Here is a 14,733-nt window from a genome sequence, read left to right as displayed (position 1 = left end):
TGGTGCAAGTTGCAGTTAACATACAGATATGTGCTGCCTGTTTGTTTCCTGTAAGCTGTACTGTTACAGTAACTCCGATACACATTTGATTACATAGACAGACTAGATGCTAATGCTAGATAACTGCTACGAGTGAAATGCAGATCAGGTTCGAGCACTATTGTAATTATTTTAGCAATAAACAGCATATTAATTCACAATATCAGTGTTTTCTATGCAAAAATAGCGATAGAAAGTTGAAACCAAAAACCAGTCATTGAAAAAACAAAAAATGGTCAGCATAAAAAAAGTGTAGAAAGGATTGTTGTTGAAAAAAAACATAGGATTTTTATTGAACATATCACAAATATAAAAATATCAAAATGAAATAAGATAATAGTATTTCAATAACAATGTTTTTTCTTACAGTTCAGATTTTGTTTTCGGTGGCAAGTATCTGTTCTGGCTCCATAATTTCGCTTGCTAAAGAGATGCACAAGAGACAGGTGTTCAGTATTTTTACCATATGGCAGGCACATTTTAAAGGTGTACAAAGGGTCAGGATGCAGAAATGCCAGTAGCTCCCTTAGAAATAACTCCTTGTGGACTGTAAACGTTTGGCTGCTTGTAACTCTGCTCTACACACGTACCCATAACGAGGTTTCTCTCTCACCGCTGGTTCATATCTCCTTTAGGTGGTGTACAAGCGAGCGGACATGGCCATTGGCTCGCTGACTATTAATGAGGAGAGGTCAGAGGTCGTGGATTTCTCCGTCCCTTTTGTGGAGACAGGGATAAGCGTCATGGTCTCCCGTAGCAACGGAACTGTATCACCCTCCGCTTTCTTAGGTAAGAGGCTCTGTTTTATGAAGGACAAAAAATGACACAACAATAAATAAATAAGTACACATATAAATATATAAATACATAAATAAATAAATAATTACATATTTTTTAGTCGTAAAAAAGGCTAATTTTACATTTCTACATGTATTTATGTATTTATTTGTGTATTTATACATTTATTTATTTATTCATTTATTTATTTCTACATTTATTTATTTCTTCCTACATTTATTTCTGTATTTCTACATTTCCACATTTATTTATTTCTGTATTTCTGTCTCCTTATGTTAATGAGAGGGGCGGTTCTAACATTAGTCTTAAGCACGATTGGTTAACTGGGCGAATCAGACAAAAGCAAACGATTCATGCATGGACGCAAATGAATGCATTCACCTGTTCACGCTCTCGTCCACGGGATGCAAAGGCTGCAGCCAAACTAAGTATAAGCTAGAAGCAGACACACAGAAGAAGAATGGCTTCGAGCGGGACACCACTGGCAGACCTCTTGATGAATAAATAATAAATACATGTAGATATAAATAAATAAATATATAAATAAATGTATAAATACACAAGTAAATAAATACATTAATACATGTAGAAATGTAAAATTAGCCTTTTTCACGACTAAAACATATTTATTTATAAATGCATGTATATATTTATATGTGTATTTATTCATTTATTTATTTATTTATTGTTATGTTATTTTTTGTCCTTCATAGTGTTTATGTGATGCTGTGACTGATGTACAGAATCTAAACCAAACTGTGAAGTGTCAAGTTTGCATAAAAAGCTTCAGTCTTTGGCTGCTGATCCTCACATCTAGATTGGCTGTTACTTTTTTCTTAGCTGCTTATGTCTTCCCAACTTGTTTCACTCTGTCAGCAGAGTCAGGGCCCCAGCGGGAGCAAAGTGTTATTGGCCTATAGACCATTGAGATGATTGTAAAAGACAGAAACCGTTTTTATGGACTTCTGGAGAATATGTTTACTCCAGTGGTTTGTATTTTCACTGCATACAAAGCTCATCTCTCTTTCTACAGTCCATAATAAGCCAAGTTTATGCAACTTTCTTGTCCTTTTCTAATAATGTAACGTTACGTTATGTTATGTTATGTTATCTTATCTTGTCTTGTCTCATCTCATCTTATCTTACCCTATCCTATCTTATCCTATCTCATCCTATACTCTCTCATCCTACTTTACCCTATCCTATCTTATGCTATCTTATCCTATCTTATCTTTCATAACACTGTACAAAGCTGTTTGATAGGCCATATGTTGCCTTTTTATTCAACTCTTTTGTTTCCCTCTAAAGAGCCCTACAGCCCAGCGGTGTGGGTGATGATGTTCGTCATGTGCCTGACTGTGGTGGCTGTGACTGTCTTCATTTTTGAGTTCTTCAGTCCCGTGGGCTACAACCGCAGTCTGCAAAATGGCAAGAGTGAGTGATGGGTTAAGCTGTGTTTTACCAGTCTGATAGATGGGTCTGCGTACAGTCCATCACTGTTGCCACATGGATCAAATGGACAAACACTGAACGCACTCCTGGAATGTCGTTAACCAATTTCGAAGTCTAATTGATTTTTCATTATGATAATGAACTTTTTTGTTTCTACTGAGTTTGTTTTCTTGCTGTCTGATTGGTAAGTCATTACATTTAAAATGAACTGAAGGACATTTTGAATGCATTGCCCTGAATCCTTAACTGTAAGTGTGGTGAAGAGGAAATTATACCTACAGTGTGTTGAACTGCATCCAAGTATTCTTGATATTGAAGCAGCCATTTATTATTCAACAGCATAGTTTGTACCCCTGTGATATTCAGTATGCCTGATGCCTCGGTCCAATACGCAGCCTGACTCGCCTCTTTTACTGCATGATTGCTGTGCTCTACATAATGTTACCTCTCTGTCATCCTCCCATATATCCCACTCATTCACTCTCATCTCTCTACTTCCTTCCTCCTTTACTCCTGCTGTATAAAGGCAGAGCGTTTGAGTCCTTTGAATGGTGATTTGCACCATGTGGTTTAATCATTTGTAAGATCACGCAGCAGCTGAATTCAAAGCTGCCATCCTCAAAACGTATAGTCTCTGCTTTATGAGATTTGGTGTTAAAAAGCTTGCTAGGTATTTTTACATACAGTAAACCCATTTTACTGATTGTTCATGGAGGTTTTATTTGAATCAGCTGCTTCGCTATCGTCACATGCTACTAAATACACTGTAGTGCTGGTGTACTGGCTGGATAAAAAAATATTTCTACAACCACTCATTACATTCACTCTCTGCTTTTTCATCTTTCTGGACAGAGGCTGGAGGTTCTACCTTCACCATAGGAAAATCTGTATGGCTTTTATGGGCAATTGTCTTCAACAACTCTGTGCCAGTGGAGAACCCCAGAGGAACCACCAGCAAGATAATGGTGCTGATCTGGGCCTTCTTTGCTGTCATCTTCCTGGCCTCGTACACAGCTAACCTGGCTGCCTTCATGATCCAGGAGGAGTACATTGACACAGTGTCAGGCCTCTCGGACAAGAAGGTACTTCTTTGCATGAATACTGATTAAATGGGGAAAGAAGAAGGAGAATTAAAGTCTTAGAGTGAGACAAATCCCATGAATTTGAATGTTAAATTGATTAAAGCACAGGAATTTAGAAATGAATAAAATCTCATTTAACCTAACTCAATTACCACAGTTCTCGAATTCTTAAAAGACAGTTCTAAATACTACTTAAGTCCACTGCCTGCTCTGTTTCAAAGATTTGACTGTGCATAGAGTGTTGTAAGTTAGTCTGGAAAGTGGACAGAAATAGGTCAGACAGATTGGTGCACAGCCTGGTGTGTCTCATGCCCCTTCCGTCTCCCTCCCTTGCCTCCCTTTGCTCCACTAGTTTCAGCATCCCGAGGAGCAGTATCCACCTCTGAAGTTTGGCACAGTGCCCAACGGGAGCACAGAAAAAAACATCCGCTCCAACTACCCAGGCATGCACCAGTACATGGGCAAATACAACCAGAGAGGAGTGGAGGACGCCATATTGAACCTCAAGACCGGGTGTGTTTGCCACAACATTGGCCTGTTGGACTGTACATTCACATGTGTTTTGCTAGATTTTTGTCTGGGTCTCTCTTCTCATTTTTTGAATTATTAAATTAAGGAAGGTGTTACAATTGTTGAAAGTTTATTAGAAATTATATTGTCGCTAACTTCAGACATGAAATTAAGCATTGTGTTAGTTCAGGATACAGCTGTAATCAGCTGACAGCCCGCTGATTGAATCAACATTTTAAATCAGTCAGACATCAAACACAGCCACTCTCTCAACGAGGCGGCCCATTTAGATGGGACTCCCTCCTACACTGATCTCTGCGACACCAAAGCTGCCACACTCATCACTGCTGCTGGCAAAGCTTTGCTTCCACCTTTCTGGGTCAGAATCTAAATGTGCCTCAAACTGGTTAAACTGGAATTCAATGTCTTGTTTTGGGCCCATTCTTGAATATCCATGGGGGTTTTCTGCATTGCACTTGCCGTTTTACCTTACCATGTTGCTCAACTAATCCAGGGAGCATCTTAGAGCGGAGCCGTCAGCACAAGGCAAGGCGGTATTTCCATTTGTTGCAATAGATGGTAATTATAATTTACAGATCCCGAAGTTGAAAGAAAGACATTAATCAAATTAGCTAATTAACGTCACAGAATTGCCCCTCTATGAGGGATATGTGATGCATTGTCTTAGAGACCTACATCTAAGTCTAAATCTAAATGCACATTACCTTCAGACAGCCAAATAGAAATCAGGATTCTTTAATTGATTTTATTTTCTAATATTGGAATCTCTAGGTCATAGTACATTGTTCATGGTGGATTTACAGTGCATCCGGAAAGTATTCACACCCCTTCACTTTCCCCACATTTTGTTATGTTACAGCTTTATTCCAAAATTGATTAAATCTTTTTTTCTCTCTCATCAATCTACACAATACCCAACACCCTTAGTAGCGATTACAGCCTCAAGTCTTCTTGGGTATGAAGCTACAAGCTTGGCACACCTGTATTTGGGTTATTTCTCCCATTCTTCTCTGCAGATCCTCTCAAGCTCTGTCGGGTTAGATGGGGAGCGTCGCTGCACAGCTATTTTCAGGTCTTTCCAGAGATGTTCAATCGGGTTCAAGTCTGGGGCACTCAAGGACATTCACAAACTTGTCCTGAAGCCACTCACTCGTTGTCTTGGCTGTGTGCTTAGGGTCGTTGTCCTGTTGGAAGGTAAACCTTCACCCCAGTCTGAGGTGTAGAGCGCTCTGGAGAAGGTTATCATCAAGGATCTCTCTGTACTTTGCTCCATTTATCTTTCCCTTGATCCTGACTAGTCTCCCAGTTCCTGCTACTGAAAAACATGATGGTTCACTCCAAGCAGGCTGTCATGTGCCTTTTACTGAGTAGAGGCTTTTGTCTGGCTGCTATACCATAAAGGCCTGATTGGTGGAGTGCTGCAGAGATGGTTGTCCTTCTGGAAGGTTCTCCCATCTCCACAGAGGAACGCTGGAGCTCTGTCAGAGTGAACATCGGGTTCTTGGTCACGTCCTTGACCAAGGCCTTTCTCCACTGATTGCTCAGTATGGCTGGGCGGCCAGCTCTAGGAAGAGTCCTGGTGGCTCCAAACTTCTTCCATTTATGAATGATGGAGACCGCTGTGCTCTTCGGGACATTCAATGCTGCAGAAATTTTTTTGTACCCTTCCACAGATCTGTGCCTCGATACAATCCTGTCTCGGAGGTCTACAGACAATTCCTTTGACTTCATGGCTTGGTTTCTGCTCTGAAATGCACTGTCAACAGTGGGACCTTATATAGATAGGTGTGTACCTTTCCAAATCATGTCCAATCAATTGAACTTACTACAGATGGACTCCAATCAAGTTGTAAAAACATCTCAGGGATGATGAGTGGAAACAGGATGCACCTGAGCTCAATTGCCATAGCAAAGGGAGTGAATACTTAAGTACATGCAATATTTCAGTGTTTTATTTTTAATAGATTTGCAAAAATTTCTAAAAAACCTTTTTCGCCTTGTCATTATGGGGTATTGTGTGTAGATTGATGAGAAAAAAAAGGAATTGAATCCATTTTGAAATAAGGCTGTAACATAACAAAATGTGAAGGAAGTGAAGGGGTGTGAATACTTTCCGAATGCACTGTATATTACAATTTTGTATATTACTACCAAAATGTTATCTTTCTCCCAGAAAAGATTTTAAGATGCCCATCACTTTAAAAATGTACAGATTTGATGTTGTTCCATTAAATAATCACAAGAAATATTTGCAGTAGTAGCATGTAGTCAACTTCAGATTAAAAATGTTCTAAAAACATGTTTCACATCAATACATCTGAAAAAATGTACCTAATATTTATTATTATTATAATGATGATGATGATGATGATGATGATGATGATGATGATGATGATGATGATGATGATGATGGTGGTGGTTATTATTATTAATTTATTATTTTTTGCTATTTTTAGTATTATTTTTCTCATGTGATTTCCTTATGTTATAAGTCTTGCACTAGCGGGCCAAACGATACCTCAGCATTCTTTTCAACTTCAGCTAACATTTCTTCATTCATCTTCTGCCACACTTCCTGCTTTCCTGCACAGATTCTCTCACCTTTAGTCCCCCTCTCTCCACCTTCACCGCTATCTCCAACCACCCACACAGTGCAAGCAGCGTTTCCCTCTTCAGTTTCTAGTGGAATCTCTATCATCCGTCATGTGTTGGATAATCCCAGTTTACTTTATCCTAAGCCTCTGTCATCGTTTCTCCCTCCCCATTGCTTTGACACCACAATTATAACTCAGTGTTAACATGCACAAAAATGAGTAACTCCTCATTTTTTTGCTGTCTTTTAATGTTTTTCAGTGTTTATCCCACTTCTCAACTTCTCTCATATCTTACCATTTATCGTGTCCCTTTCCCTTTCTTCCTCTCTTTTTTGGACCATTCTTTCCCCTCCCAGTGTGCTTTCTCGGTGTGTCTGTATTTAAACTTTATAATCCTCATCACTCTCTGGCTCCATCCCATGTATTTTCCCCCTGAAGTGTGTAAATCCCCCCACCCCCCCTCCCTGTCACTGCACTCTTCGCACCGTATAAATCCCCATCCTCCTCCCCCCTCCCCTCTGCCTCCTCCACCACCTTCCCGCTCCCTCTTCACACATCTTTCCCTGATCTCTGCCTTATTTCATTCTCTGTGTGTTTTCACTCTTTCCACCAAACTTGCCTCACTGTTCCACCGTTACTCCCTTTTCTTGTGATGATTTAACTTTTCATGGCCTCTCTATCAAGCTGTGCGCCTGTATATTTTTGCACCCCAACTCTTTTCCCAGGTATATCACAAAGACCCACCTTTATATTTCCTCCCTTGCCTCAGCCAGTCTCCTCATCCCCCTGCTCCTTCTTTCCCATTAAATGATGAATGAATTCTCCCCTGATCCCTTTACAGGAAACTGGATGCTTTTATTTATGATGCTGCAGTATTGAACTATATGGCCAGGAAGGACGAAGGTTGTAAGGTAAGGAATAACTCACTCACTCACACACTGTAGATTAGACATATATGCTTGGCTTTTGGTCAGTTTTCCTAATTTCTGTGCATTGTCCTTTGTCCAAGGTGATGACCATAGGCTCGGGGAAGGTTTTTGCCACCACAGGCTACGGTATCGCCCTGCACAAAAACTCACGCTGGAAACGTCCTCTTGACCTGGCCCTGCTGCAGCTGGTGGGAGATGGTAAGAGCTATGGGGAGGAGAGAGGGAAATAATTAGGACAATGGGGGGGACAAAGGGAAGGTTATGGGTAAAAGAAATGAGCAAAAGAGTAGAACAAGGGTGGGGGTTGACACAGAGTAGATGAATGAGAGGATGTGGAGAAGTGGATGGGGGTGGACGTAACGAGTAGGGAGAGCGATGGCTGTAAGGTGTGTTGATTGTGACATAGGGAATAATGGTATGTAGGAGAGGGCTGATGGTTCTCATAAAGAGGTTTGTAGATGTCTTTATTGGCTGGCTAAGAGTAAGAGAAATGATGGGGGGAGGTGGGAGCTCCAAGCATTGCAGAAGTGACTTGATTTTTGTGGTGAAAGTGCACAGGCTCCTCCCCTCTTTTTCACTCCTTTCAATCTCTCTAACTTTCACTCTCTATCCCTTTTTCCTGCTCAAGCTGGTAAAGAAAAAAAAGGATTTACTTGTGTGAGTCAATGTTGTAAAAAAGGATCATCACAACTTGTGTAGTGACAGATTTACACTCATTACAGATTAGCTGAGACTGACAGAGAGAGTGAGGAAGTGTGAGGAAAAAAATAACCAAAGAGAAACACCTGAAAATACCCTGAACACAAGATGTGGAAATATTGCACTGAAGCAAAAAGCAGCTATAGAAAACAGATTGGATAATTGAATAATTGATAGCTATGGGAGAATCATTAGTATGCTGTTTGTCCGCTGCACACAGTGTTTAGGATTAATCCGCCGGAGGAAGGTTCCTTGTGTGTGACAGAGAGAATCTGTTTTTAGCAATAGTTGTCAGTACACTAATGCTTGATTGTCATTTTACACAGTCCACCACACACATTTATTGTCTCAATCGGATGCTGCTTGTTTGGCTTTTCCTCGTGTTTTAAATCAGCTTTGCTTATGGTGTGGCGGACAAAGCCCTTTAGCTGTTTCTGGCACACAGACACTTTAGCTGCTTACACACTGATAATTCCAATTTGGTGCCAAGATCTATTAAATAAGACTGGCGTCAGGAGCTGAATAGCTGGACCTGGAAAAGGATGTGTGCACAAGAAAAACAGAGAGCCCAGACAGCCTTGACATGCTACGTCTGTTGTTTCTTTCAGTTCTTTTTCTTTCTGTATTGCGCATGCCCTTGTCCTCGCTTCTGTCTAGCAAAAGCCCTCAACGTCAGCTGTGTACTGTATTCTGGATGGATCTAGTTACAGGGTGGTGGTGAATGCTGAGGGTTCTAGTAGTATGAAGGTATTATTGGAGTGGATTACCAAGGAAGAGGATTAGTTTGTTTGGATGTGCAGGGAGGGGAGGGGGAACTTGCATTCAGCATGCCCTCAAAGGCTGCATCTCAAAAATCGCCTCAAGGACTCGGCATCACACCTTCAGCTGAACTAAATCGTGTCACAGTGTTACATCATTATTGTACTATGCTGTGTTGAGTCATATCATTTTACAACTGCATTAGAGGATAGAGGGGCACTGGAGACGTCCACCACTGCTTTGTCACCCTGTGAGTGTGTTGTTTCCCTGTTGTTACTTCTGGTGATTCATACCACAGCTTTAAGAAATGGTCCATTGATCTCACTACAACTTGTTTCCTGATAAAGGCAAAACTGCTGAGTAGCAAGATTTCCCTTTCTGCACTTATCAGATCCATTCCTATTTTTTTGCATAGTATCATGATTTGAATCCAAGAATATATTATTCAGTGACCAGATATTATAAAAATGTGAGAAACTCAGTTTGCAGCTCTAGGCTGGCAGGGTGTATTTCAGAAATCTTGCAATGCATGCTGAGAGGTTTGTCATGTTGTGATAAAAGCACAGGATTGTACGGGTCATGGTTTACTGCTCAACAAATGTAGAGCTCAGCGTCTCTGGACATTGTACATCTGCCACATTGTAAAATGCATCATGCATGCAGGCACTGGCACATTTACGTATGCTCTCACTCACACTCACACACACACACACACACACACACACACACACACACACACACACACACACACACACGCACGCACACAGAGACACGCACATACAGTTTCCTTTATTTAACAGTGTCTTTGTAGTGCATGCCAACTATGCGTCTGCAGCATGCCAGCTCTCCCTGACCTGACCTGCCAGGAACGACAGAGGTGTAGTGTGGATTTGACACACCTGTCAGATTTGGCAGGCCTGAGCTGCCGGGGACTGAGAGGTAGAGACAACTGCCATCACAAAGGTCTAAGGGAAGCAAGAAACAGGCACAGTGAGAGGAGTCAGATTGCAAAAGAGTGAGACAAAGAAGCACACAATGAATAACTGGAAGTCAAATGGCAGGTGAGGCAGGAGATGTGAATTAGAGCTTAGAGAAAGAATTCAGCTGGGAAGTAGAGGACCGACGTGAGACCACCTGTTTGTCTGTTTCCTTCACTAAGACGCATGCTGTTTTCCCATCATGCTCATGTTTGGACACACAGCTGCTACTGAAGGCCATTGACACAGAAAAATCCTCTCCAATAGTCCATACTTAAAAGCAAACCGTGTCTTTTTTTTTGGGAATGTGTGAGTGAAGCTGAGACAGGGAGTTGTTACCTGAGTCTGGGCTGCAGTAGCACTGTGTCCATCTGTTGCTGTAGCTGGAGGCCACGGCTGATGGGCTAATGATGTTCTACAGGAGACACATTAGCCAGATCACACAGATGACTGAGTCTGCTTCATCTAAGCTACGCAAGCACAACTAATGATGGCAAAAATGAAAAGCTAGAGCTTGAGTTTTTGCAGAGCAGTGCAGTGTTGAAAGTGGATGTGTGACTTGTCTGGTTTTAAACCTTAGACCTGGTTATTGCAGTTGTGCTCATGCGGCCATTGCTATTAGTGCAACAGAAAACTGTCATTACGAGCTCTTTTGGAGAATACGCCTCTTTAATTCCATCATGAATCATATGCTACATCTTCTGGCTGTCCATCACTATGGTTACACCAGTAACCCCCGCAGCCTGTCACAGGTTTAGCAGGGCAGCTCAGATCCGTTAGGTCAGTGAGATCATAAATGTAAAGGCAGATTTGTGGGTAAAGCGGTCTTGCCTGGTTCCTGGTAGGTTAACTGATGGAAATCTTGAATCCCCCGGAGCTTTACCACCTTGATGGAGATTCTGACCATCCCTCCAGCACAATTAAATGATTATGATCTTCTTCCACTGCCTCTGTCTCCTGTCCCTTTCTATTAGTTCCTTCTCTCTCTCTCTCTCTCTCTCTCTCTCTCTCTCTCTCTCTCTCTCTCTCTCTCTCTCTCTCTCTCTTTCTCTCTCTCTTCACATACCTCCTTCTTTTTCTCTCTTCTCATCCTTTTAAAGCTGAGGAGTGTTCCCACTGTTTGTCATAACAACACAATCTCCGCCTCTCGTCCTCCATCTCTGCTTCCCTTGTTCCAACCCCCTCCAACTCTTTCTGTCGGTCTCATTTCCCCTGACGTATATGTGGACAGAGAATGAATGCCAAGCTCTCTCTCCTTTTTATAAAACATTCTTACCAACTCTCTTATTACATATCTCCCTCTATTCCATGCTTTTTCAACCTATCCAACCATCTGGCTTGGGCTCCTGGTCTCCCTTTCTCCTCATTTACTCTTGGTTACAATGTTAAGATTAGGTTGTCGGTGCCATTTTACTTCTCAGAGCTACTTGATTGTTTTGAACTCTCTCTCTCTCTCTCTCTTTCTCAGTCTCCTTCCTCTTTGTTACTTTAGACACCGTGCTGCTTTTTGTATAACTGACTTCTGACCTTGACGAGTCACCTTGGATAATGGGCAAACAGCAAGCATTACTGTAGACCTGTACTTTAGTGCTTATTATTAGCTTTTCTGTCTCTCTGTGTGTCCTCTGTCACTATCTATATATCGGTCTATCTATCAATCTATCTATCCACAACCTTGAAATAACCTCAAGGCTCCCAGCTTTAACTTTTCTTCAATCTAAAATAATCCCTTCTCATCTCTTAACCTCTTTATGTCTTGTCCTACCTTTCTCTACTTTCTTCTTTATTGCACATTTCAATCCTCTTCTCCACTCCTTATGCCCCCCCCCCCCCCCCATTTCCTTTGCCCTACTCTCGTTGTACACTACATCCTTTTAACCTCATCCATTTCCCTTTTCCCACTTCTCTTCCTGATCCTTTTCCCACCCCACCCCCTACCTCTCCCCTTTTTCCAGATGAGATTGAGATGCTGGAGCGCCTCTGGCTGTCAGGTATCTGCCATAATGACAAAATTGAGGTGATGAGCAGTAAACTAGACATTGACAACATGGCTGGGGTATTCTACATGCTGCTGGTGGCCATGGGCCTCAGTCTGCTGGTGTTTGCCTGGGAACACTTGGTCTACTGGAAGCTGCGCCACTGCATGGCCACCAGCTCTGGCAAATTGGACTTTCTCCTGGCAATCAGCAGGGTAAGAGCTTTTATCTGTGTGTGTCTAGTGTTCTTCTATGTAAGCACACTATGTGTCATACTTTTGTTTTGCAGATACTCTGAAAAGGGTTTTGTCTACATTTTAAATCCACATTCCCACTGCTAATACTTTATCTTTCACTTTGTTAAAAAAACAAAAAAACAAAAACAATCAAACAAACGAAAACTCTTGGGGTAACCAATGAATGCATTTCCCTAAATTCAATTGCATTAAAACCATGCTACACTAATTCAGGACAATGTCTATGATGGAACCAAAATGCTGTGTATGTAACCATATGCACATACATGTGTAAGCATGTGTGTTCCTGCCTGTGTGTGCCCTTATCTGTTACTGAGTGTAAGTGTTGGAAAGCGTGAGGTCTGGGGTCAATTCAATTCCATTCAGTCAATTCGGGAGATTAATTGATATTCAATTCTGCTTACACCCTGGATATCCTGTTCCTTTGACAGTGACCTTGACAGAACCAGCCCATACTATATACATGTGATTATTGTGGGTTTGCTGATAATAATTTATCCAATTACACCACTGTGGTTGTAATTTATGCATTTATGTGTGCGACTGCAACCAAACAATGCACAACTTTACTATAAATAAGAATGGGTGTTATCTGAAAAACAGCAATCTTGCATTTCCTTTGAAACCTGAAATTCTTTAGATTACTGTATGGCTCTATGATTTCCACTTTCCGCCCCTCTTTTTTTTCTCTCTCTCTCTCTCTCTTGTTATTTCTCATGTATTTACATTATGTCTTGTGTTCCTGTGTGGCATCATATCCGTTGCATCTCTACACATCCATGTTTTTATATTTGTTGCCAATCTATGCCTGAATTATTATTTTTTAATTTAATTCTATTTCCTTTCATGCTACTCTAAATAATACTCTTTGTTTTTCTCAGGGCATGTATAGCTGCTGTAGCTTTGAGGATGAAACAGCGCCAGGCGGAGTTAAATCTTTGCCCACTCATCATCATACTGCGATGGTTACAGTCCCTTCTCAGCCACATGTTGTCTCAACGTCTATGACAAACCCAGCCATTGCCATGGCGCAACAGCAGCAACAACCACAACAACAGCAGCCACCGCCCGTCTACAAAACACCTCTACCGGGCTCTCCTCCCACCGTGGTGCATTCTGGTACAGCACTGGGTCCCTCCAACACCCCCATTGCTGGTGCACCCCTCCCTTGCTCCACTTTCCTGCCCCGGCCAGACCGCAGACTGGCTGTGGTGGATCGCTGGAGGCTACCCAAATCTGCAACAGCCACCAACCCTATGGCTGTAAGAGGGGCCATCACTGACATGGGACCCTTTGCTCAGAAAGTCCCACCAAACTGGGCTTCAACTGCTGGAGGGGGTGGGGGACTCGATGGCTATAAGAGATACTATGGTCCCATTGACCCTGAGGGACTGGGGCCCTGCATGGAGCAGCAGGCAGGGTCCCAGACCCCCAAGACTATGCCCAGGGGCCACCCCCAGCCCCCTCCAGCCAGTGTGGCCTTCTACTCAGAGAAGGGCATGGACCACGGGGTGGGGAAGAGGGTGGTGGGAGGTGGCAGCGGAGGTCAGGGGAAAGGGGCCGTGAAACCTCTGGGAACTCCCAGACTGCCTCCTAAGAGTCAGGCCCCTCTGCCTCCTACACCCCCACTGCCACACCCCTCTCCCCCTCTCCCCTCATCCTTCTGGAGAAAGCGCAGGCCCAAGAAGCCCAAAGAGCCTGGAGGGCCGCTGTACGAGAACATTCTACCCCTGGGGCGGAGGGGAGGAGCACGAGATGGAGTGAGAGAGGGAGGAGGGAGGAGGGCACGCCCCCTTTCTCCCCCACTCTCACTTCCTGTGCCAGTTCCCCTCAGCCCCTCCTATACCCCCCCTTCTCCTTCCGCATCCTTGCACTATACTTCCTCGTCCTCGTCGTCGACCACCTCATCCACAACCACATCCTCGTCTGCATCATCTTCTCGCTCCACCTCTCCCACTTACTCTTACAGCTCCTCCAGGAGTACACGAGACAGGACTGGAGGAATAGATGGAGAGGATGATGATGATGATGAGGAGCTGACAGAAGAGTCAAGCCTCCTCCTTGGGAGGGGGAGAGAGAGGGAACGCTCAATCATCAGGCCTCGTTCCCTCAGCCACGGGCGTCTGCCACCACCCATACCCCCCAGGAAACCACGCACATCCTGGGGTGACAGAGAAAGGGAACGGGAGAGGGAGAGAGGGGGCAGCCAACTGTCTCAACTTCAAGAGTGGTGGGCAAGCTGGAGTGAGAGAGAAAGGAGTGGAGTGGGTGGCGATGCTGAGAGGCAAAAAAGGGAAAAGAAGAGGAGAAAAGAGAAGGAGAAAGAGAAGAAGAAAAAGAAAAAGAACAAAAAGAGGAAAAAGAGGGAAGAAAGGGAAAGAGAGCGTGAGAGAGAAAGGCAGAGGCGAAAGGTGAAAAAGAAGAAGAAGAAGGCGCTTAGGACAAAGAAAAGGAAGAAATCAATTGGGGGAAAACGCTCTGAACCAGAGGAGGGAGATGTAGAGCAAGAGAGGGAAGGAGAGGCAGAGGGAGACAGGGAAGAAGGGATGCAAGACTACTCTTCCTTTTCTACCCAGTATCGGAGCACATTTGGAGAGAAGGGGCGAGATTCGTGGGAAGGAGAGAGGGAGAGAGTCAGGA

General features: G+C 43.1%; 1 protein-coding gene across 1 annotated transcript in view; it reads left to right on the top strand.

Moving 5' to 3' along the window:
• Positions 1-14,733, top strand: part of LOC128366278 (glutamate receptor ionotropic, NMDA 2D) — a 34,548-nt gene that overhangs the window by 18,370 nt on the left and 1,445 nt on the right. The window contains exons 9-17 of the mRNA XM_053326962.1: positions 675-828; positions 2,146-2,271; positions 3,142-3,371; positions 3,724-3,884; positions 7,338-7,407; positions 7,506-7,623; positions 11,816-12,051; positions 12,975-13,542; positions 13,651-14,527. Coding sequence (XP_053182937.1) covers positions 675-828; positions 2,146-2,271; positions 3,142-3,371; positions 3,724-3,884; positions 7,338-7,407; positions 7,506-7,623; positions 11,816-12,051; positions 12,975-13,542; positions 13,651-14,527 — 2,540 coding nt within the window. The remainder of the gene's footprint in view (positions 1-674; positions 829-2,145; positions 2,272-3,141; positions 3,372-3,723; positions 3,885-7,337; positions 7,408-7,505; positions 7,624-11,815; positions 12,052-12,974; positions 13,543-13,650; positions 14,528-14,733) is intronic.

Source organism: Scomber japonicus, chromosome 10 (assembly GCF_027409825.1).
Source record: "Scomber japonicus isolate fScoJap1 chromosome 10, fScoJap1.pri, whole genome shotgun sequence".
In the NCBI taxonomy this organism is placed as follows: domain Eukaryota; kingdom Metazoa; phylum Chordata; class Actinopteri; order Scombriformes; family Scombridae; genus Scomber; species Scomber japonicus.
This window is presented reverse-complemented; position numbering and strand designations above follow the sequence as displayed.